General features: G+C 34.1%; 5 protein-coding genes across 11 annotated transcripts in view; 2 read left to right on the plus strand and 3 right to left on the minus strand.

Moving 5' to 3' along the window:
* Positions 1–2,194: 2,194 nt before the first annotated feature.
* LOC146538351 (rhodanese domain-containing protein CG4456-like) lies at positions 2,195–3,943 on the plus strand. 2 transcript variants are annotated; one of them, XM_085186602.1, is made up of 4 exons: positions 2,195–2,519; positions 2,648–2,842; positions 3,517–3,679; positions 3,776–3,943. In XM_085186602.1, the coding sequence occupies exons 1-4, from the start codon at positions 2,387–2,389 to the stop codon at positions 3,825–3,827; spliced, it is 543 nt and encodes a 180-aa protein (XP_085042728.1). In that variant the 5' UTR covers positions 2,195–2,386; the 3' UTR covers positions 3,828–3,943. The 2 variants fall into 2 exon arrangements, with proteins under 2 accessions (XP_085042728.1, XP_085042729.1); XM_085186603.1 differs by having other exon boundaries at positions 2,198–2,492.
* LOC146538352 (thiosulfate sulfurtransferase/rhodanese-like domain-containing protein 3) lies at positions 3,444–5,301 on the minus strand. Of its 6 annotated transcripts, none has more exons than XM_085186605.1 (4): positions 5,178–5,301; positions 4,399–4,551; positions 4,160–4,322; positions 3,444–4,029 (listed from the first exon to the last, which is right to left on the minus strand). In XM_085186605.1, the coding sequence occupies exons 2-4, from the start codon at positions 4,535–4,537 to the stop codon at positions 3,978–3,980; spliced, it is 354 nt and encodes a 117-aa protein (XP_085042731.1). In that variant the 5' UTR covers positions 4,538–4,551; positions 5,178–5,301; the 3' UTR covers positions 3,444–3,977. The 6 variants fall into 6 exon arrangements, with proteins under 6 accessions (XP_085042731.1, XP_085042730.1, XP_085042733.1 ...); XM_085186604.1 differs by having other exon boundaries at positions 5,109–5,244; XM_085186607.1 differs by having other exon boundaries at positions 5,075–5,198.
* Positions 5,302–5,597: 296 nt separating this feature from the next.
* Positions 5,598–6,065, minus strand: LOC146538353 (uncharacterized). Its single transcript, XM_085187043.1, has one exon. It carries the CDS (start codon positions 6,063–6,065, stop codon positions 5,598–5,600), a length of 468 nt encoding a protein of 155 aa, XP_085043169.1.
* Positions 6,066–8,275: 2,210 nt separating this feature from the next.
* Prx4 (Peroxiredoxin 4) lies at positions 8,276–9,810 on the minus strand. Its single transcript, XM_085187183.1, has 4 exons — positions 9,496–9,810; positions 9,302–9,419; positions 8,821–9,226; positions 8,276–8,688 (listed from the first exon to the last, which is right to left on the minus strand). Exons 1-4 carry the CDS (start codon positions 9,653–9,655, stop codon positions 8,635–8,637), a joined length of 738 nt encoding a protein of 245 aa, XP_085043309.1. The 5' UTR covers positions 9,656–9,810; the 3' UTR covers positions 8,276–8,634.
* A 416-nt stretch (positions 9,811–10,226) lies between these two features.
* The window catches only part of LOC146538355 (uncharacterized), a 38,073-nt gene continuing 26,612 nt past the window's right edge, over positions 10,227–21,687 (plus strand). Inside the window, exons 1-25 of the mRNA XM_085187182.1 lie at positions 10,227–10,386; positions 10,557–10,644; positions 10,787–10,997; positions 11,127–11,264; positions 11,956–12,225; positions 12,321–12,597; positions 12,868–12,982; positions 13,222–13,341; positions 13,532–13,907; positions 14,037–14,170; positions 14,371–14,465; positions 14,539–14,794; positions 14,994–15,154; positions 16,046–16,289; positions 16,477–16,636; positions 17,167–17,342; positions 17,550–17,687; positions 18,051–18,149; positions 18,288–18,524; positions 19,031–19,165; positions 19,477–19,637; positions 19,805–20,036; positions 20,453–20,610; positions 20,875–20,999; positions 21,339–21,472. Of these exons, the coding sequence (XP_085043308.1) occupies positions 10,557–10,644; positions 10,787–10,997; positions 11,127–11,264; positions 11,956–12,225; positions 12,321–12,597; positions 12,868–12,982; positions 13,222–13,341; positions 13,532–13,907; positions 14,037–14,170; positions 14,371–14,465; positions 14,539–14,794; positions 14,994–15,154; positions 16,046–16,289; positions 16,477–16,636; positions 17,167–17,342; positions 17,550–17,687; positions 18,051–18,149; positions 18,288–18,524; positions 19,031–19,165; positions 19,477–19,637; positions 19,805–20,036; positions 20,453–20,610; positions 20,875–20,999; positions 21,339–21,472 (4,240 nt within the window). The 5' untranslated portion in view covers positions 10,227–10,386. The remainder of the gene's footprint in view (positions 10,387–10,556; positions 10,645–10,786; positions 10,998–11,126; positions 11,265–11,955; positions 12,226–12,320; positions 12,598–12,867; positions 12,983–13,221; positions 13,342–13,531; positions 13,908–14,036; positions 14,171–14,370; positions 14,466–14,538; positions 14,795–14,993; positions 15,155–16,045; positions 16,290–16,476; positions 16,637–17,166; positions 17,343–17,549; positions 17,688–18,050; positions 18,150–18,287; positions 18,525–19,030; positions 19,166–19,476; positions 19,638–19,804; positions 20,037–20,452; positions 20,611–20,874; positions 21,000–21,338; positions 21,473–21,687) is intronic.

Consider the following 21,687-nt stretch of genomic DNA (forward strand, 5'->3'; position numbering starts at 1 on the left):
ATGGAGTGAAATTAAAATTCCAAATTAAGTGAAAAAAAAAATTAACACACAAAATACATTCAAAAAGAGGGAATAATTTTACACTTACAGAATGGAAAAAGAAATTTAAAAATACAAAAAAAACATAAACGCGAAACTGACACGTAATAGCAAAATATTCAGGTTTAAAATTGGATGAAACTTGAGACCAAACTTGAGGTAAAAACCAGCTGGTTATGGGTTCGATCCCCACTCGAGGAGATGAAATATTTATTTAAATTAATATTTTCATTTCTTCGCTCTGGTGTCGAGGTAAAGCGCGGAGTTGAGTTCTGCCACTCAACACGCAATGCCTCCAGAATTCGGCAGAAAGTGGGGAACCTAGTGTAACAGAGTGTTACACTAGGTTCCCTCTGCCTACCCTGCTGTGTGTGGGAAACAGCGTGAAGCTGAAAGAAATTGAAAGTAAGCACAGGGTACAATAGATTAATTTATTTATTTATTAGGAAGCCAACGTTACATACTACAAAAACAGGCTTTTAAACTTGTAACATAAACACAGTTATAAATGTATAACTAGTACTTAAATTAAAATTAAATGTTAAAATTTTAATACTGAATATAAATAAATAATAAATAAATAAATAAAGCCTTTATTCGCTGACTATTTCAGAACTTTTGTTTGCATAATTAAAATAAAGTATACAATAAAAATTTAAAAGACTTAAAATTAAAAACATTTAAAAAGTAATTAATTTTAGCAGCCTGCACTATTGCTATATAGCTAACCATAAAACAAAAAAAAATAACAAATTACAAACCCAAAATTAAGATTTTAAAAAACGTTATAAAAATTGTAAGCTCAGTTATGGATTCTTTATTACGTATATAAAATATTTTTTCTTTTGCTTTATACAAACGTAAGGAATCATTAAAAACATCAAATTCAGATTTTTGCGCTAATTTATTATTAACATTCAAAGTTCTATTAAGTGGTGGACTTAGGCTTCAATTTTTTGTAGCGAACCTCGTTTTGAAATTTTGCATACATGATCTTGCATTCAATCTAAGGGTAATAATATTAAGTTCACCTAAAATCTTTGAACAATCAAGACATTAATTAGTGTAAAAAGCAAAGATCGGCAATATTTCTGCGATGGGATATTTTAACATATTATAATATTTTAATAAGTCATCGTACTTCGTGATCTCTGGAAGATAACATTTTTAAAGACTTTTTTGAATTCGTTCTAATCAGTTTTTATGTGTTTCATAATATGGATTCCAGACAGTTGAACAATATTCTAATTGACTATTAATTAATGAATTAAATAAAATAATAACTGAACTGGAATTCTTAAAAGTCTTAGTAGATCGAATAAAAAATCCCAAGTGCTTAAGATATACAAGTGTGAAGTGAACGTCGCAAGCCATTGTAACCGAACCTCTTTTAATAAATAATAAACATTAAGAAAGCTACGTCACGCTAAACAAAAAAAACTCGGAATTGGTTAAAATCCACGCCGTGGCGCAGCGGCACAAAGGCGTAGCTGTAACGCGACGGTTGCGGGTTCGATCGCCAATCGAGGAAATTAAATATTTATTTACATTTATATTTTCATTTCTTCGCTCTGGTGTCGAGGCAGAGTTTTGTTTCAATTATCGATATAAAATAATAATCGATCGAATTGCATTAATGCATACATATTAAACTACTGTCGTCTCTTTCTTTCTTGCGGAACGTACTAAAATAGAGCAAGATGCAAGTATATAAGTGTCAATGTAGCTATTAACAATAATATGGTTTTTTCTTGGAATTTTCATAAAACTATAAATAATATAGTTTAACTTCTGCATTTACATTTTAGAATCGCTTTTTCGTTTCATTGAGTGTTTAATACAAAAAAGTACGATGTTTGTAGCTTTTCAATCAAATTCGCCTATTCTCGTCTCTTTTTTTCTTGCGGTACGTACTATAATAGAGCGAGATACAACTGTGCTAGTGTCGATGTAACTTGATTAGTGCTTACTCTCATGAAACTACGTATGTGAAATAATGGCTATGTGTACAGACACATAACCACAACGTAACATATGTGTAATTTCGAATAACCGCGTAGCTCCGAATCACGGCATAACTAGTTTCGACGACAGCCCGAAACTAGTTATGCCGTGATTTGGCTTGTAAGCAATTTCTGAAACTAGTGACGCTACGTAACGCCCATGTCTACTTCTCATTGATCTCATTCTCAAATTTGAACTTCAAGTTCAAACTCAATATAGAATTGAGATATGAATTTACAATAATCGTAATTGATCAAACTTCAACAAAAAATATTATTTGATTATCTTGTAACAATAAAGATAACATAAATTATAATTTACAAGTGAAATTTATTTGCTAAAAATGCTGTGTGGAATTGTCAAGAGGTCAACACAAATTTCAGCGCAATTAATTAAAGTCACAATAAGGCAAATAACAATATCTTCATTTAATAGACCCCGTGAAATATGTATGTGGTATCGAGAAATTTCAAATTGTTGGTGTATTACAGTCTTTAGTGTTATAATTTACCTATGAATACATTAGAAGTAGCAAATTAAAACGTATGTATTATACACATGATAAGGGGCCGATAAATAAATTAATATATAAATAAATTTTCAGGTCCCTTTAAAGGCTATAAACAGTCGTATTTGTCACAGCGGTTTTATTCACACCAACCTAGTCTTGAAGAATTAATAGTTGATTATGATTATGTTAACAAAGCTGCATGTGATAACAAATCCTTAATTATAGATGTCAGGGAACCTGACGAAATAAAGGAACATGGTAAAATCCCAAATAGTATCAACATTCCATGTAAGTAAATTATATAAAATATTATTATTATAAGGAGAAACAAGTGGTAAAAGGTAAGGCAAAAGGAGACCATTGTTGACCTTCGCAAACACAGTAAAGAGGGAGGTAATGTGAAAAACATGAGGATCCCAGAAGGCATGTATGAAGAGGTTGATGACAATGGACAAGGTGAAAGATATATGCAAATACCATAGCATTTGATGGTTTATTCTCCCTGACTCTCCCAAAGTTTCTTGGGTGATTTAGAGTTTTTTAGAATGAGGATATTTATATAATTTGAAAGAGTATATTTCAGTTTTAATATTTTCTTTGCTTTTTAAACATTTTTGAAGAAAATAAGAAAAATTCTTGTTATCTTGAGATGAGATAAAGTATACCCAATTAAAATGACATGTAAATTTATATATTCTACTACATATTGACCTCAAATAATACAGTAAATAGTTAAACCCTTCATCTCAAAATTGGTTTAAGATATAAAAAAAATGTTTAATGGATGTGAGTACTTCATTCCACTTACTGGCACTATTGAAAGTAAACAGCTACATGAGCTACAACTGCTGATTTTAGAAAATATTGCCTTTATAGTATTTTTCTTTACTAATAAGTGTTTATTATTTATAGGTGAATAATATTTTAAATGGCACATATAATTATATGGTTTAATTTTTTAGTAGGAACTGTATCTTCTGCTCTTGGTACTATGACTGATAGAGAGTTTGAAAATTTATTTAAAAGACCTAAGCCAACAGAAGATACTGAAATAATATTTTACTGTATGATTGGAAAAAGGTCAGGAATGGCACAACAAAATGCTGCAAATTTAGGTTATAAAAAGTAAGTATAAGTATAATATTAAAAAAAAAACATTTTTTATATATTATATTTACCAAATTTACAAGAAATAAACATGATACTTATGTACTTTTACAGTGTGAAAAACTATCTTGGCAGCTGGACAGACTGGGCAAACAAAACTCTGTAATATAAATGATCATTTGTATAGTCATTTGAATTATTCCTTTTAAACCTAAATTATATGTAGAAAATTAAATGATATGTAGACTTTTATTGAAATAAAAAATATATATAATAATATTATGCATGAGTTTCTTTGTGTTTATATATAAAACACTTATTTTTGTCTTCGAGACCAATCATTCCAGCTACCCAAATAAGTCTTGGATCTGAAAAAAAATTTGTTAATATGTTAAGAAAATATTTTCTCAATTATATTACAAATAAGATGCAGAATAAAATGCAAATAGCTATTGTAAATATATTTTGATTGATAATAAAGAAAAATTAAATATGTACTTGCTATATCCAAGTTCTATTGCTTTATCAAGAGCTTCAGTCGAACGTCTACCAGATTGGCAGTAAAATATTAACTCATCAGAGGAAGATGGCTTAGGCCTTTCAAATTGTTTCAGGAATTCTTCCTCTGACATAGTTTTTAACACATTTTGAACATTACTCACTGCAAAGAAAATTTAATATAAAATTTATATTTTACAATTATGTTAAATAAAGAACAATATAAATACAAAACATACATGGAATGTTAATGCTTGATGGTATTTTACCACTGGATTTTATCTCTTCTGGATTACGGACATCAATTATTACTTTCTCTGGTTGGTGAATAATTTTAAGCATATCTTCATAACTAAGAACTCTCTTAGGATCTACCATCTTAGAAAAGGATCCTTAATAAACGAAATAATTCTTATTAATGATCAAAACAACTAATAATCTTATTGTTTGAAGTTTTATTTACTCTGTTAAAATTATATTATAATTGAATATATTGCCAAAGTATAAAAACAATGGCCATCAATTTTTATACTACCACTATTATATTGAACTACTAATTAAGCTACTATTATATTAAAATACAGCAGAGCAGTAAGGGTGCCCATTACTCCATATGTTAAGTTATTGGAGCAGATGTTGTGAATGTGAAAAACCAAAAAGTGATCAGATTCATACGATACCAAAATACCTCATGTAATAAATGTAGATTCTTAAAATCCTTATCAACATGAAATAAAAGTCCTTGAGAGTAAATTCTTTCTTTTAGCAAAATATTTAACTAATTTAGATACATATAAGAAAAGAATACTATTAAGGGACCCACATACACACAATAGTAATAAAGATGCAATGGAGAGGATAATTATTATGTGAAGAAGATTGTTAGAATACGTAAAGAAAATAAAATACAATTACGAAAGCGCCCTTTAAAATTTATTGAATACTGTACGTGATGCCCCCGTAAATGATGATATAAACCGGATTACAGACATTAAAAGAATATAATATTAATATTTACTTGGTTGCTTAATTTTACTTTCAAGTTTTGTTTATGAAATGTCAAATACTATTTGACAAATAGTATCTTCACCTTCAGTTCAGTATCAGTATTCAGTACATTACATATACGTCAAATTCAAAAAAGACAGAATAAATATATGTATAAAATAGTTGATACGTTAAAATATGGTCATATTTTATCTGCAATAAATAAAATAAAATAATCTTCATCTTAAATGTATACAGACTCGGAATGTGATATTATTATGGATATATGATATTATTATACTATTTCTCAAATAGAACAGTTTCTCAATGCGGCACAAGGGTGCGACTGTAACGCGACGGTTGTGGGTTCGATCCCCGCTCTAGGAAGTGAAATATTTATTTAGGTTTTTTTTTTTTTTTATTGAAGATGGGTAAGCATTTGTCCGCTATCTCACCTGGTGGTAAGTGACGATGCGAACGATGGTGGAGCATGCTTACCCAGAAAATGCCTATTCACTCTTTCCTTGAAGACGGTCAGGTTATATTTAACGGGGAACAGTTGAGTAGGCAGGGAGTTCCACTCCTTAGCTGTTCTTATAAGGAAAGTGGAGGCGAAGCGCTGCGTACGAGAAGCAGGCACATCGATAACATATGGGTGAAACCCCAGCCTACGTCTAGTGCTCTGCTGATGGAAAGGAGAAGAGGGTATCAGGTCATGCAACGCTGCTGCACACTCTCCGAAATGTACCCTACAGAATACCGACAGGCATGCTACTTTACGACGGTGTTCGAGGCTTTGCAGCTTTGCCTCAACAAGCTCTGTGTCGCCAATGAGCTTCTTGGCGCGATTTTCAATCGCGTCTAAGGTCGCTAGCTGATATTTAGCAGATCCATCCCATAGGTGACAGCAGTACTCCATACACGATCGGACTTGAGCTTGATAAAGTTGAAGAAGCTGTCCCGGTGTGAAATACTACCTAACCCTTGAGAGGACACCTAGTTTTTTAGCTGCTGTAGTAGCCAGAGACTCGATATAACGTCCAAAGTTCAGATCTGACGTAAGGTTAATGCCAAGAAGCTCAAGATGGTCAGCCATCGGTACGGGTACATCTCGGAAAGTCGGAGTAAGATCGAAGGGGCTCCGTTTTGTAGAGAATAAACACGCCTGAGTTTTGGTAGCGTTAAACCTGACAAGATTAGCATCACCCCATTCGGAGACGCCCTGAAGTGCCAGATTCAGACGACTGATCATAGACTCCCGACAAGACTGGATTTCGTTCCGGTTGGCCTTCGCATTAGACAGATATTTGTCAACAACCGTGCTGTCATCAGCGTACCCAACGATACCGGGTACTAACATATCGTTGATGTGCAGCAGGAATAGGGTTGCGGACAGAACAGAACCTTGAGGAACACCGGCATTTATAGCCTGTTGATCAGATACGCGGCCATCAAGGACAACTTGTATCGATCGCTCACTCAAGAAGTCTGATATCCAAATGCAAAGGTCAGGCGGTATTCCGTATGCGGGAAGCTTACTTATGAGGCTTGCGTGCCAGACCCTGTCAAATGCTTTAGAGGTATCGAGAGACACGGCAAGGGCCTCGCCATATCTCTCGATAGCCTCGCCCCATACGTGAGTGACATACACAAGGAGATCTCCCGTCGATCGTCCTTTACGAAATCCGTACTGGTTATCGCTTAGGAGATCATTATCCTCTAGATATGCCACAAGCCTTTTGTTCAGTACACGCTCCATAGTCTTGCAGAGTATGGAGGTGACTGATATCGGTCTGTAGTTGGCAGGGTCAGCCCGACTGCCTTTTTTGGGCACAGGTTGCACGTTTGCAAGCTTCCACGACTTGGGCACTACCCCAGTCTCTAGTGAGAGTCGAAACAGGCGTGTTAGAATAGGAGACAACTCAGGTGCACAGTTTCGCAGCACAATCGCAGGAATGCCGTCTGGGCCGCTCGCCTTATTCACGTCTAGATTTTGCAGGGCTACGCGTACCTCTTTTTGGCGAATGCGGACAGCTGCCATATAGCAGTCGGCGCGGGGTAATGATGGTGGTGTTTTACCAGCATCATCTAGACGCGAGTTATCCGCAAACATAGAAGCGAACAAGTTCGCTTTATCTTCCGCAGTGTGAGCAAGCGAACCATCTGGCCTCTGCAAGGGCGGCAAAGAGGGCCGACAGAAGTTAGTTTCAACCGCTTTCGCAAGTGACCAAAATGCCTTACTACCCGCTGGGTACGAGGCAAGCTTAGCGCCTACTTTACGAATGCGGTCGAAACGAGCTCTGCGTAATTCTTTTTTGCCTAGCCTGGAGGCCCTGTTGAAGTTTTTCTTCAGTTCACGAGTATTCGGAGCTTTGCGCGTGCGAGCATCAGCCCAGGCAGTGTACGCCTTCTGTTTCCGCGCTTCTGCACGGTCACAGTCAGCGTCAAACCATGGGCGAGCTTTACCACCAGAAGGAATATCAGAGTATGGTATGAAATACTCCATGCCCTGCCGTAAGACTTCGGTTATGGCTTCTGCGCAGCTCGACGAGGTTTATATTGCCATTTTTTCGTTCTGGTGTCGAGGCAAAGCGCGGCGTTGAGTTCTGTCACTCAACACCTTCAGAATTCGACAGAAAGTGGGGAATGGAGTATCTTAACATTAGGTTCCCTCTGCCTACTCTGCTGTGTGCGGGATATAGCGTGAAGCTGATTTTTTTCTTATCAATGTTTCGGGTAAATCAAACCTATAATTGCGCTTAAAATGAGTCACTATGACTATCCCACTTTGTCATAATGGCAAGAGAAAGCATTATAAAAATAGAATAAATTGCACTATGGAAATATTGAGAACTAGTGATTAAATTAAATGTATGCACTCTAGATAGGTTCTCACACAAGAAGTTAATTACTAATTAAAGTATATAATATGACCGAGATCCCGATACATAAGTACAATTATAATAAGCACATGTTTCTGCAGTCTATTTCTCGTGAAGTCATGACTAATTTACAGTTAGTGCAATACAAAAAAAAATGGAAGGAAATTCAAATATAATTTTTTAGCCAAACTATGTTATATATTACATTGATACTGCTGGATGGACAAGGCATAAAACAAACTTCTTAGTGTAAAAATATATTTAATTTATAATACAATATAACCATTCCCATAAAATAGATAAAAATGCAATGTTATCAGTCTTAACACTGGATATAAAGTAAAAAAAGTTTTTGTTTCTAAATGACTGGAGTATTTTAAAATCTATGGATATATACAAAAATAATATTAAAGTAAAAGTTATAAAAATATGAGTCTTAATAAGCTAATTGTAAATGTTACAAATAAGGCTAACAAGTTGTCCTTATCTTTTGAGCATATCATATATTATATCTTAATTATTGATTTATCTAATCTACTCTCCTAATACAATGATTTTTATAATTGTAATATAATTTTTATTACATTAAGGAGAAACAATTTTTATTTAATCTGCAATTTTTTCAAAATATTTTCTTTTTTCTTGAGGTGTAGGAATTATCTGTAAATAAAATGATTACACGATTAATACTATCAATTCAAAATCAAACAAGTTTTTCTCAGAATATGATAATGATTTATTTAATGAAAGCTATGTATGTATATTATAGAAGAAATTTAAAAAATAACTCACGGTATCCTGTCCAGGTTTCCATCCAGCAGGACATACTTCACCATGGCTATCAGTATACTGGAATGCTTGCACCAATCTTAGGGTTTCATCTACTGATCTTCCTACAGGAAGATCATTCATTGTAATTTGTCTTAAAATTCCTTTATCATCAATAATGAATAAACCTCTCAATGTATGTCCTAAGTCTTCTAAGTACACTCCATAGTCTTTAGCAATAGAATGTGATAAGTCACTCAATAGTGGTATATTTATTTTTCCAAGTCCACCTTCTTTACGAGGTGTATTAATCCATGCCAGGTGAGTAAAATGTGAATCAACAGAACATGCTACAACTTCTGCATTAATTTTCTTAAATTCATCAGCCCTTTCAGAAAATGCCAATATTTCAGTAGGACAAACGAAGGTGCTGTAATATTAACTTTTAAAATAAGTCATATATTCAAAAATGGACAAGTTCATTATAGTAGTTATATATACTTACAAATCTAAGGGATAAAAGAAAAATACTAAATATTTTCCTTTAAAACTAGATAAAGAGAGTTGTTTTATCTCTCCATTAACAACGGCTGTTGCCTCCCACTCAGGAGCCGGTTTTGAAACTGTAAGAAAATTAACGTAAGAAGCAAGTTTTACTGTAAAAGATATTTATTATTTTAATATATATTGTAAACATACTCATGGCTTTAGTAAATTGTAATTTATGATCAACTTTTCTGGCGCCGCCGGGAAAAACATTGCCGCTACCAAAAGAATAACACGAATCGCTTTCAAATAATGAAGAGTTACATTTAGAAATTAAGCATATTGCGATTGTCAAGACTACTGCCCAATTCATTTTACGAAATATTGAATAATAGAAGAAATTTAAGCAAAAAGAAAAACACCGACTAAACCAAGACTAAACTATAAGCGAACAACATATAAAATGTCAATCATGAAATCATGAATCAATTATCAAATCTGACTTTCACGCTGTCTCCTTAGTTTGATAGTTGACAGCTTGACACGTATTATTTAATTAGAACATTTTTATTTTTGGCATATATTATCTGTTTAAATTGTAAAATGATTACATACATATTGTTATCGTACCTATGAATAATATGAATATATAGGTAATATGAATTAATTATGATAGATGTGTTTATTTTCATTTCTGCCCTTTAATTTTTTTTTATCTATGGTATTTAATTTTAAAATAATGATTTATAATGAGCATATTATACAAAGTATAAAAATAAAAGAATGCATCTGGTAAAATATTTCCAAATATATAAAACAAAAAAATATAGGTAGTGCTATAATAATATTTTTAGTTTTATTTTTTACAAATTATTTTCTATCCTAACTAAGTACAATTTTATCTGTAGAGATTAACTCAAGTTTCTGTTTTATTTATAATCTGTTTTGCATCGTTCGCATTCGCAATAGCTGCGAATGTTGTACTTCTTCTTTCGTAATATCATTATTTATATTTGGATGAAATCATATAAAATGTGTGTGTCTTGGTATTTTAAATCATTTTCATAAGTTTAGTTTTTTTCAAGTCCATCGCAATAAGTTGCGGTAAGTTTATAAAGCTAAGTTCGTCTGTATCCACTTGTCGTTCATTATGGCGGTCTGATTACATTAAGTTTTATGTTTAAGCTTTAAAAGTTAATATTATATTGTTAGGACTTATCATGTATTGTCAATATTTATTTCTAGTATAATCTTTTAAGTTATATTTATTTTAGATGGACGTGCCAGACGAGGGGGTATTAGATGTGGATTTATTAGCTGACGATGGATCAGACGAAGAATGCGAAGCCCCGCCGTCTTCAGGTACAGTAATATATTTACTGTATATACGTACCTAAAAACCTTCACATCAATAACAATGCATGCTATATGCAATAACAAATTAGAAATATTATTTTGAATTTTTTTATGTATTTGTATCTTACATCATTAGTTAACTTTTTAGATTTTTATACTGGTCCTGTTTCTACTCCAACATCATGCGCATCTTCGCCCCGCGGCGAAGAGCCTGCATCTCCACTGGCTGTGGTTTCACAACCAGCATTCTTTCATCACCAAACATATACGCGCCCATTTTTTACATCAGGTAGAAGAGGCCCTGGTAGACCTCGCAAGGAGGGAGCTAAGTTAGCTCGTGAAGGAAAGATAGTGAGACGGTAAATAAATCATGATTTTTGTAGCTTATTTAGAGTTTTTAATTAAATTAAAGATGTGTTGTTGTTAATGTTCTATGAGAATATTACTTGGATTATATTGTCTGCTTATTTATAAATATTTTATTTCAGGTACAGGGGTACTCCAGGTACTGTAAGAGGAGCTAAAAGACATCGTAGTAGTCGAGATGAAGCTATTGATGATATAATGGACGAGGATGACTTTACTATGCCTGCTCCTGAAGAGCCCCCATATACTCCAGAAAAATGGTAATTACACATTATGGCGATTATATTCTTTACACTAACTAGACACATTGGAGTGACATAAATAATGATAATAATCTATATATATAAAAGGACTTGTGCTCACTGACTGAGGTAAGATGCACGCACAGCCGTAACCGCTCATGGTAAAAACGTGAAATTTGGATAGATGTTTACTTTTGTAATCTGGACATCCACTAAGAAGGGATTTTGAAAAATTTTAACTCTAAAGGGTTGAGACAGGGGTTGAAAGTTTGTATGGAAAAAAAATTAAATAGTCACCGATTTTTATAAAATTTGAAATGTAGATTTTTAAAAGTATTTAATTGAACACGTGTTTCATCGTTTTCTAGAATTCTCCCCCTAAGGGTACAAATAAGGGGTTGAAAGTTTGTATGGAAAAATTTTTAAATCGCCACCGATTTTTATAAAATTTGAAATTTAGACTCTTAAAAATATTTCATTGAACACATGTTTCGTGGTTTTTTAGAATTCACCCCTAAATACGCAAGCGAAGTTGCGCGCCTCCGCTAGTCTGATATAAATCTTTATTTTCTATTTACTTATAGTTTGCATTCTCTTTGATAAATACTTATTAAATATTTTTTTTCTATACATGTCTTGAATAGGTGTACCCAAAATAAAGTAATTCATTATAACATTGCATAAGATGATATTTTGTTCTTATTTCTAGGCCAGGAAAAAATTGTGCCTTATGTAATCTTAGTGAGCGTAGTCAGTTGGGACAAGGAGAAATGCGACAAATCGCTTGTAACATTGAAGGAGAAGGAAGTACCACCCCGAGTGTTACTAACTCTGGTGGTGCAACACCTACAAGTATCACAACTCCTAGTACACCAACTTTGCCTGCTGGTCTGACCTCCCCACCTCCAGAGCTGCTTGACCTTCAGCAACAACAAGTTATGCCATTAAGTAGGAGACAAAAAGCATTTAATAAATGCAAGTGAGTGCAGTGCATTTTTAATTTTTTCTATTATTCTCCTACATGTTACATAAAGTAATATTTTACTAAATAATATTATTTTTATCCTTATCAAGAACTCCACTATACAACATGGAGCATACAGATGAACTATCAATAATAGGATTTTCGGAGAGCTTGGAAGTACCAGCTGTAGTAACATCAGGAATGTTCTATTTACACCGTTGCTGCCTTGAGTTCAGTCCTCCATTTCAGGAGCAAGTTGCTTCTGCTTGTAACACTGAGGAAGATAAAGAACAATTAGAAGAAGCTAGAATAAGAGGGATTGTTATTGCTGCTCTGACTCGGAAATGTGCCTTTTGTCAAAGATATGGTGCAAGCATCCCATGCAAGGTGAAGTTCAAAGTTTCTTACAATATGGCATTTTAAATAGCTAAATTAATTAATAATTATCTAATATCAACATATTTATAAATTCATAATTTAATATTAATAAATTTATAACTGGGTTGACACTTAATATATTAAAAAAATTTAAGGCCATATTTACTTTAGTACATGAACATTGTCAGATATATATTAATGGTCTAGAAATCCATCTAAATTCATCATCAAATCCATTTAAAATAGGAATAATAAAAGTAATGAGGATTTTTTTTCTAGATGAGTTGCAGTAAATATTTTCATTTGCCTTGTGTTCTTGCTTCTGGTGGCTTTATAGACTTTCAGACTAAATCATCATTCTGCAAGGACCATTTATATCAAGCACCACTTGTATGTGAGTATGTCATAAGTGAATAAACATTTTAATTAAATTTAATTTATGTGAATCTGAGATTATAATAAAAAAAGCCCTTTATGATCCAAACAACAAATCTGAGATAACTGTAAATAAATTAGTTGGAAATTAGCATAGTAGATATATATTTGAAATAAAAATTATATGTGATACATGCTGTATTTATAACCTTTCTTTGTTAATATGAAATTTTTGTTACAACAATCTACTAATTGTAGGCACAGCTGATATAGACTGCAGAACGTGTCGGACCATTGGTGACATGTCCAATCTTATGACATGCGTAACATGTGGGGCGCACTACCATGGCACATGTGTTGGACTCAAGCAGTTACCTGGTAATTTATCTTAATGTTATTTCATTATAGTTTTCTTACTTAAAATATAATTATTTTCGTAAAAAAATGGTAACTTTGTAACATACTTTATTAGCTCGACCTATCAGAGTAAGAAAATTTCACAAACAAATACTCATAAGGGTTTTTCAGTTTATGAATCAAATTTATTAATGTTAATATTGATTAACAGGCGTACGTGCAGGCTGGTCGTGTCGTACGTGCCGCGTGTGCCAAGTGTGTCGGGGCGAGGGCGCGGCGTGTGGCACGGGGGGCGACACGCGCGCTGTCGCTTGCGAGCACTGCGACAAGCTGTACCACGCGATGTGCCTTCGCCCGGTGATGGCCACTGTACCCAAGTATGGATGGAAGTGCAAGTGCTGCCGCGTGTGTTCAGACTGCGGCGCGCGCTCACCCGGCGCCGGCCCGTCGTCGAGGTGGCACGCGCATTACACTGTGTGTGACTCCTGTTATCAGCAACGGAATAAGGGATCGTGCTGTCCGTTGTGCCGTCGCGCCTATAGGGCAGCTGCGTACCGTGATATGATTAGGTGTTCGGCCTGCCGCAGGTAAAGTAGTAACAGTAGTAACTTTATTTTGTTTTTTTTAAATATTGTTGTGGTCCGTACTTTTTGTTAGTTTTTTTTTTTAAATATTTCATATTTTATGCATGCTTAATATATGTGATGATGTTTTAGGTATGTCCACGGTATGTGCGATCCTGATGCAGAGCCTTTGCAGTACAGACAAAAGAAAGAACAAAACCCAGGATATGAGTACACTTGTCCTATATGTAAAGCTAATATGCAAGTAACTGGATCAAAATCAGGCTGTGAGTTGTACTATATTTTTGCTTAAAATTGAAAAATCAATGTCTTGTATATCAATCAACAGCTTATATATTTTAAAACCAATTCATTAATTATTATAAATTTATCTGACTCAATTATTGTAATGTCGATATTTGAATTTATTTACGTATCTATTTTTAGTCTTATCATATTATTAAAATCTAAAAAATTATGTATATAGCATTTGACGATGACACAATGGCTTCAACATCACAAGATTCATCGTTTGGCGACGAAAGCACGCAAGATCAAGATCCTCTTGCAATAGAGTCCAAGGTAGGTGGCTATTCTTCAAATGTGTTTTTATTAATTATTTGTATTAAATAAGTGATAAAAGATAACTTTACAGCCTGACATCGGCCTTGGAAAGGGCAAACCATTTACAGTATCATCAAAAGTGGCAAAAAAGAAAATTGGGGGTTACAAACTTAAAGGAGGTTTTCCACCTGCTGGTAAACTAGGATTCCAAAAGCGGCAGAGGTCTGTTTTAGAATTTGGTCGCAAGAGAGGGTCTAAACCAAAAATGAGAGGAGTATTTGGTGTTCCTGGTCTGGGTTTACAAAGGCCACAGGCTCCAGATAATAAAACTTCCGAAGAAGATCCAGGTATTATTTTATAATCATAGTTAAATTTAATAGGTGATCAAAAATTTTTGACAGTTCTGTATCTTAATGTGATACATTCTAAGTGCCTAAGGCAACTACTGCAGGTTTGGTGGGTAACTTGGGTACAATTAACATGATCTAAAATAATATAAAGCCTTCCTCGATAATTATAATATTAGATAATTAAAAATGTTTTTAGGAGTAGAAAATAAATTGGTGTTGTGTTCGAGTAAGGACAAGTTTGTGCTAACCCAAGATCTATGTGTTATGTGTGGGGCCATTGGGACAGATTCAGAAGGATGTCTCATAGCATGTTCACAATGTGGCCAAACTTATCATCCCTATTGTGTCAGTATTAAAGTGAGTATTGCTTCTGTTTTGTTTTGTCATTAGTTATATTTTTTAATTTCAATTCAGCTATATTGCTGACAGTTTCATTATTGGTAATTACGGTATCAAAATTTAAAAAATGCAATTGTTTTTTTTGACGTGTTAGAACACTAACAATAGCCACCTTGTCATACTGAAAATTTTTTTGATTGCTTTTACATAGAAAAGTGCAATAATTGCTTGCTTAAGTTTCAGTCATGTTTTAAGCATGAAATCGTCCATATAACAAAAATAAAACAATAAGCTTAATAACAAGAATTAAAAAAAACAAGAAAGTAACGGATTAATAAGAATTGAACGAAAATATCTGGAAACAGTTCTCTTGTATCAAAAAGTCGATGTATTGTAGAAATGAGGGATATAACCCCCACCGATGACAAAACGTCACATTTTATTAGTAAAATGTTCACAATATCTGTGCTCTATAATTTATTAGTATTAAAATGCGTTTGAAGTTTGACAATAAAGTGGCTTTTGGATATTTTTACATGTGTATGTAAACTCCAAAGCTATTTAATAAATAATTATTTCTAAAATATTAGCCTTTTATAATATTCTATTTCTATCCAGTCTGGGTTTCATAAGTTCTATAGATATCAGTCAATAGTATTATTAAAACAGTGTACTGTACACTTTTTTGTTTTTCATCAATTGTGACCTGTAAAGTAGGCTTTTTCTATTTTTACCTATCTTTTCTATGTTTTTATTTTTCTTATCTTTTTCTATATTTATATCTCTCGGCTCCCTGAATAGGGTATAGTTAAACACTTTGTTACCTATTTTTCGGCAAAGTTTTGACATTTCGCGCGTTTGGTGGCAGAACTTGAAAAATTAATTAGAGATATTGAATGATTTTGATAGGTGTCCCAAGTAATAGTGAGCCTTGGCTGGCGATGTCTGGACTGTACGGTGTGCGAGGGCTGCGGCTCGCGCAGTGACGAGTCACTGCTGGTGCTGTGCGATGACTGCGACACGGCATGGCACACATACTGCGCGCGCCCCACGCTGCCCGACGTGCCGCGCGGTGCCTGGCGCTGCCAGCGCTGCCGGCGCTGCCTCGTTTGCGGCACGCGCGACACACCGCTCTGGTGCGACAACTATACCGGTGCGTACTCATAATACTATCCCACTATATTTCATGCCATCTGTACATGATGAAAATTCCAGATGTACAGATAACGCGTTTAAAGTCTACATTCTTCATTTCTGTTTTATGGGGAATCCTTGGGCAATTATGGCATTTATGTCGGCAATTATATATTCATTTTAATTTTTATTACTGTGTGTGATAGAGTGCGCACCGTGCGCCTCACTGGTGATGTGCTGTGTGTGCTCGGAGCCGTACTCAGATGGGGAACTCATCATCCAGTGCACGGCCTGCTCCCGCTGGTTGCACGCCGCCTGTGACGCCATACGTGGTGAGGCGGATGCTGAGGCCTGTTGTCGGGCTGGGTGAGTTTTCTTGATACACATATAGCTAGAATGCTGTTTTTATGTATACAGAGTGTTTTTGTCAGCACCACTTTAAATGAAACCATAGTTTTAACTACTCCATAAAAGCGTAATACAATTTACAAAAAAACCCAAAAGTGAAAAAGTTTTTTTTAAACAAAAATAAATAATAAATTATCGCTGTAAAATAAAACGCCATTTGTTTAGGTTGACGCACGCACACATAAACCTATCAAAGGGACACCGCCGCACACGTCTCATTCCTAAATCGAGTCGTAGGTATTGGTGATAATGTTCAAAACCTTTTGTTATTTTAAAATCTTAACACATTGTTATTTAACCTTTTGTAGTAGTGAGTGCTTACGATATCTATGCGTAACTGCGTCACATGAAATACAGGTATGGTTGCTCTTATGGATAGAACAACTTTATGAACTTTCTGAACTGAATGTTGTAACTGTTTTTGTTTGTTATATATTTTAGAACACTCAAAAGTTTTATAGTTGATGAATACCTTCATCTTTCAACAGATATAAATGTCTCCTATGTCGGGGACGAGATATCCCGCCGCCTCATCTATCGCGAGCTATCGAGTGCGCATCAGGCATGGGAACAGGCAATGCCTTAATGGCAGGAAACACAGGCGGGATGATGGCTGACCGTGGACTAGTACGACCGCGTTTAACTCCGGTGGCACTTGGTCTAGGTATTCCAAGCAATTAATTATATTTCATCATAAAAATATAGTAATTATAACATTTTGTTTTACACCGTGTCTATACATGGTGTATTTTGTATAGTAAGTTGTGATGGTCTATTTAATATACTACAACCTTACAAACGAGGCGAAACCTCATCAAGTCCAATTTATATTACATTAGAATCAATACTTACAACTTAAATCTGGGTCTAGGCGGTGAATACTATGTAGACGACGTGTGCCTATCGCAGCGCGGCGCTCATCACATGAAACAGCTGGAGGCGGAGATGGGCATCACTCACACAAGACGCAAGAGACGATTCAAAAATGAAAACACTGAAAAGGATGCCGGTGAGACTCGATTTTGTTTTTTAATTTTTTTTATTAGGTTAGCTATGTTGGACTTTGTTATGTTTCAAAATAAAAATATATACAAATTTAATGGAATTATAGTAATAATAATAAGAAGACCTTATCACTTTGGTTATAGTACAAGACTATTTTATATGAAAAAAGCTATTAAGCCAAAGTATTTGTAAAAACCTAGAATAATTTTAAGCTTAATTTGGACATTAAGATTTAATCTGCTGTTTTATAGAAAAAACTCTTTTTGTTTTATAACAATATTGAAAATAAAAAAAATACATTTAATTTAAACATAGTCAAGTATCTAACATGAATTTTTATTATGTTGGACGCTGGCATATGGATTAGAAATAATGGCATCTATTGAAACAGTGGTTCAGAACGCAGAAGGGGAGCTGGTGGACGACTCCAAGCCCGACAGCACCGCGGACGTCAAAGAAGAACCTGGTAGGGTACCAATTTCTTTTTATACACCATATTTATTTTAAATTTGTAAAATATTTATTTAATATTTATAATGAAAACATATTATTTGTTGTTAGCAACCAAACAATTTATCCAACTCAATAAACACTACCTCCACAGGCTTAGCTTCCACAAATCTCAAAGAAGGTATACTTTGGAATGTTGCTAATGACGGCCCAGTACCAGAAGGCTTCACTATTTACACTACGGATTCTGGGCTTACGGTCTTAAGGAGAAAACGTCAGAGAAATTTAAATAAACTGGGCATAGGTGGCTTTGTTGTGCGACAGAGACATTCCACGGCGAAGGCCCAAGCTGATGACGATAAAGATGCAGATGGATCACAAGGATTTGGAGGTAAAGTTTAATTTCAAGCATAGTTTTATATACATCTATAATAAAGTGTTCTAACTAACAATAAAAATAATTTATTTAATGATATTAATATGTTGCTTATTTGAAAAATGTATAATCTATATATATAAAAGGACTTGTCCTCACTGACTGAGGTAAGACGCACGCACAGCCGTAACCGCTGATGGTAGAAACGTAAAATTTGGATAGATGTTTAAAGTTTGTATGGAAAATTCTTTAAATGGAATCGATTTTTATAAAATTTGAAATTGAGACTCTTAAAAATATTTCATTGAACACGTGTTTCATGGTTTATTAGAATTCACCCCTAAGGGTCCAAATAAGCATGCGAAGCTGCGCGCGCCCACTAGTGTATATACATAACAATAAAGCAAAAGTACAATATAAATGCTCTATTTGCTTATAATATATTTTTTTATGATACAAAAACGTTTATTTGAAAAATGTATGTGCCTAAATAATTAAAAGTATAAATATTCGTATTATAGAATCACCAAGTAACAAACGTAAGCCGCGGCGCAAACCACGCTCCAAGCTGATGGAGCAATTCCCTTCATATATGCAAGAGGCGTTTTTCGGCAAGGAGCTTCTAGAACCATCTAGACCCGCAGTTAGCTCCACTGGTAAGCTATATTTCGTGTTTAAATATCTATATGTGATGTTTAAATATTAAACATGAATTATTTATTATTATATTATTAATAATATTTTTTTTTATGAAATTCACTTTATAACTGGAACTGAATGTCTTAGCATAGATAAATAAATGAATAAAAGTACGTATTCAATACTAATACGGTGTTTAGTTCCTTAAGCAAAACTATACAATTGTATATGTTCTATAATTTTGTGCTCTTGTTCAAATAACTAGATATTATATTTTTTATTGTCTACTAGCCCTTGTTATTATTACATATAATCTACTACTATTTAGGATTTGGCACAGGACTAGGTGATGAAGGGCGCATGGCGACTCCCGAAGGCTACCGCGAGCTACGTGAACTAGATAATTCGGACAGCGACGCGGAGGATATACTCTCCGCACTCTCCGTCTTCAACGACCATGACACTACTGTCTTTATTACTTTAAATACGGTATGACTTTGGAAATACGTTTTGTAATATGTAAGCAATGAAATATTTTTAAAAAATAAAACACAAGTATATATAAGTGGGTTACTATGTTTCTTTCTTAAGTAACAAAATGTATAAAATCGTTAGCTATATTACTATGTATTTAATTAAATATTTTTTAACTTTAGGAGGAAAGTGAACTTCTTCAATCGTTAAAACCAAAGGAGGAAAAGGATGATACTATAAGCACTTTAACAGATAGCACCAAAATTAAAACCGAAGTTTTAGAAGAAGGTCAACTGAAACATACGGAGGATTCTACTGCATTGAAAAATGCTATACTAGGCCCACAACCAAGTGAGCCCGAATGTCCGCCAGAGACGCCATCGCGTCCACCTAAAACTGAAAATATTAGCAATGGTGAATATTTTAATTATTTATTGACTATTTTTTTGGCTCTTTTTATTTGAGAAGATTGATGCAAATTTGGCATTGTTAAATCAATTAATTGTTTTTCAGCCACGTCTTTGGACAGTGCTTACTTGTATACCGAATATGTATTTAAGTTCTTTATTTATTAAATAAAAGTTGATGTATGCGGAAATATTCTTTACAAACTTTGATTCCGTCTCCAGCCACATTTCCATAGACGTCATTGCCACACCAAATGAGAAAGAGAATATCATAATATTATGTTTTGTCAGTTCCCTACCCTGCTGAATGGCGAACATTTGAGCAACATTTACATAAATAGTATAAAAAAAATGTACTATTTTATTACAATCTGTCTCTGTTGATAATTGTTATAATAACTTTACATAATATTTTTTATATAGACACAGGAGGGTCATCGCAGGTGTCTACAATATCACCTAAGGACGAGCTGTCGTTGTTAGGCGTGAACTTAGACGCGATGGTACGCGACTCGCTTCCCGACATGGACAGTAATGATGTCGACGAAATATTTAAAGGCGTTCTCACTGATGACTCACAGGTATTGTATAAACAAATCGCTATGTCATATTTTATTTGAAAATTTTGCATAAGATCATCATTTTATCGATATCAAACTAGTTAATATATTAGCTGCAACAGATATGGTTAACCCAATAAAGCTGTGTTCTTTTAATTGATTGGTATAATAAACATAGAAGAGGTGTTTGGAAAGAACAGTAAAGAATAAAAATTATTTTGCAAATGAATATCCTTGATCTTCCTTAACATGCTTAGAAATTCTAATTTTTATATATTTGTATAGGAGTCACAAGAGTCGTCAGTTTCATACGTAAACTCTATAGGAGGAACACCCTACTCCCAGCAGCGTCAACAGCTGCAAAGTCCTATGGATTATGCTTCGCCATATCACAATGAATTTGGAAACAGGTGGGTAATTAGAATATATTTCTCTCTATTTTCTTATAAATTATAATTTACATAAAGATTAATAATTTATTTTACTAAAATATTTTATTAAAATCTCTTGTTCAAAATATTTTTGTATATTTAAAGACGTGAAACAATCACTGCCATTGACGTTATAAAGTTTTTAAAACACAGTTTCAGCTTCTATTATATCATCAGTACATTTACTTACAAGACATTGACATTGTTGTAGCACTTATCGAGTGAATATTTTTTTATTTTTTAAGGTGTTTTATTAAGCGCTTAGGAGTTAATTTCCGATCGAAGAACCTTTCGAAAATAAGTGTAATATAATTCCAGTAGCGCGTTAAGTCCGTTGTATGGCGAGTGCACGAGTGGCAGCGGAGGGAGCGGCGGTGCCGCGTGGAGCGACCAGCCCGCGCCGCCGCCCTCCTACAACCAGCGTAGTGCTGATAAAATGCGTGCTGATGAAAGTGAGACGAAATCCCTTATTTATGGTTCTTAAGCTTCACACTGTGTATCCCGCATAGACATTATGTGTTGGGTGGCGGAACTCAAAGCTGCACTTTGTCTTATTACCAGAGCGGAGATATAAGAATATATATATCCCCGAATAACCACAAACCCACAACCGTCGTTCGTTCACTTAAAGCTATGCTAAATTATTTGATTTTATAGGAATAAAATA

Source organism: Heliconius melpomene, chromosome 6 (assembly GCF_056956725.1).
Source record: "Heliconius melpomene rosina isolate 202511_hmr_F chromosome 6, ASM5695672v1, whole genome shotgun sequence".
In the NCBI taxonomy this organism is placed as follows: Eukaryota; Metazoa; Arthropoda; class Insecta; order Lepidoptera; family Nymphalidae; genus Heliconius; species Heliconius melpomene.

What these genes read in the sequence shown, in the direction of transcription:
- LOC146538352 (XM_085186604.1), bottom strand. Translation starts at nt 5,151, where the DNA reads ATGTCTGTAATCCGGTTTATATCATCATTTACGGGGGCATCAC. An exon ending in ATCATTTACGGGGGCATCAC is followed by an intron (nt 4,552 to 5,108) that starts GTACAGTATTCA and finishes TCGTTTATTAAG; the next exon opens with GATCCTTTTCTAAGATGGTA. An exon ending in ATAGAACTTGGATATAGCAA is followed by an intron (nt 4,030 to 4,159) that starts GTACATATTTAA and finishes ATTTTTTTTCAG; the next exon opens with ATCCAAGACTTATTTGGGTA.
- LOC146538353 (XM_085187043.1), bottom strand. Translation starts at nt 6,065, where the DNA reads ATGGAGTACTGCTGTCACCTATGGGATGGATCTGCTAAATATCAGCTA.
- Prx4 (XM_085187183.1), bottom strand. Translation starts at nt 9,655, where the DNA reads ATGAATTGGGCAGTAGTCTTGACAATCGCAATATGCTTAATTTCTAAA. An exon ending in TTCTTTTATCCCTTAGATTT is followed by an intron (nt 9,227 to 9,301) that starts GTAAGTATATAT and finishes TTAATATTACAG; the next exon opens with CACCTTCGTTTGTCCTACTG. An exon ending in GGAAACCTGGACAGGATACC is followed by an intron (nt 8,689 to 8,820) that starts GTGAGTTATTTT and finishes TTTTATTTACAG; the next exon opens with ATAATTCCTACACCTCAAGA.
- LOC146538351 (XM_085186602.1), top strand. Translation starts at nt 2,387, where the DNA reads ATGCTGTGTGGAATTGTCAAGAGGTCAACACAAATTTCAGCGCAATTA. An exon ending in GTATCGAGAAATTTCAAATT is followed by an intron (nt 2,520 to 2,647) that starts GTTGGTGTATTA and finishes ATAAATTTTCAG; the next exon opens with GTCCCTTTAAAGGCTATAAA. An exon ending in GCAAATTTAGGTTATAAAAA is followed by an intron (nt 3,680 to 3,775) that starts GTAAGTATAAGT and finishes GTACTTTTACAG; the next exon opens with TGTGAAAAACTATCTTGGCA.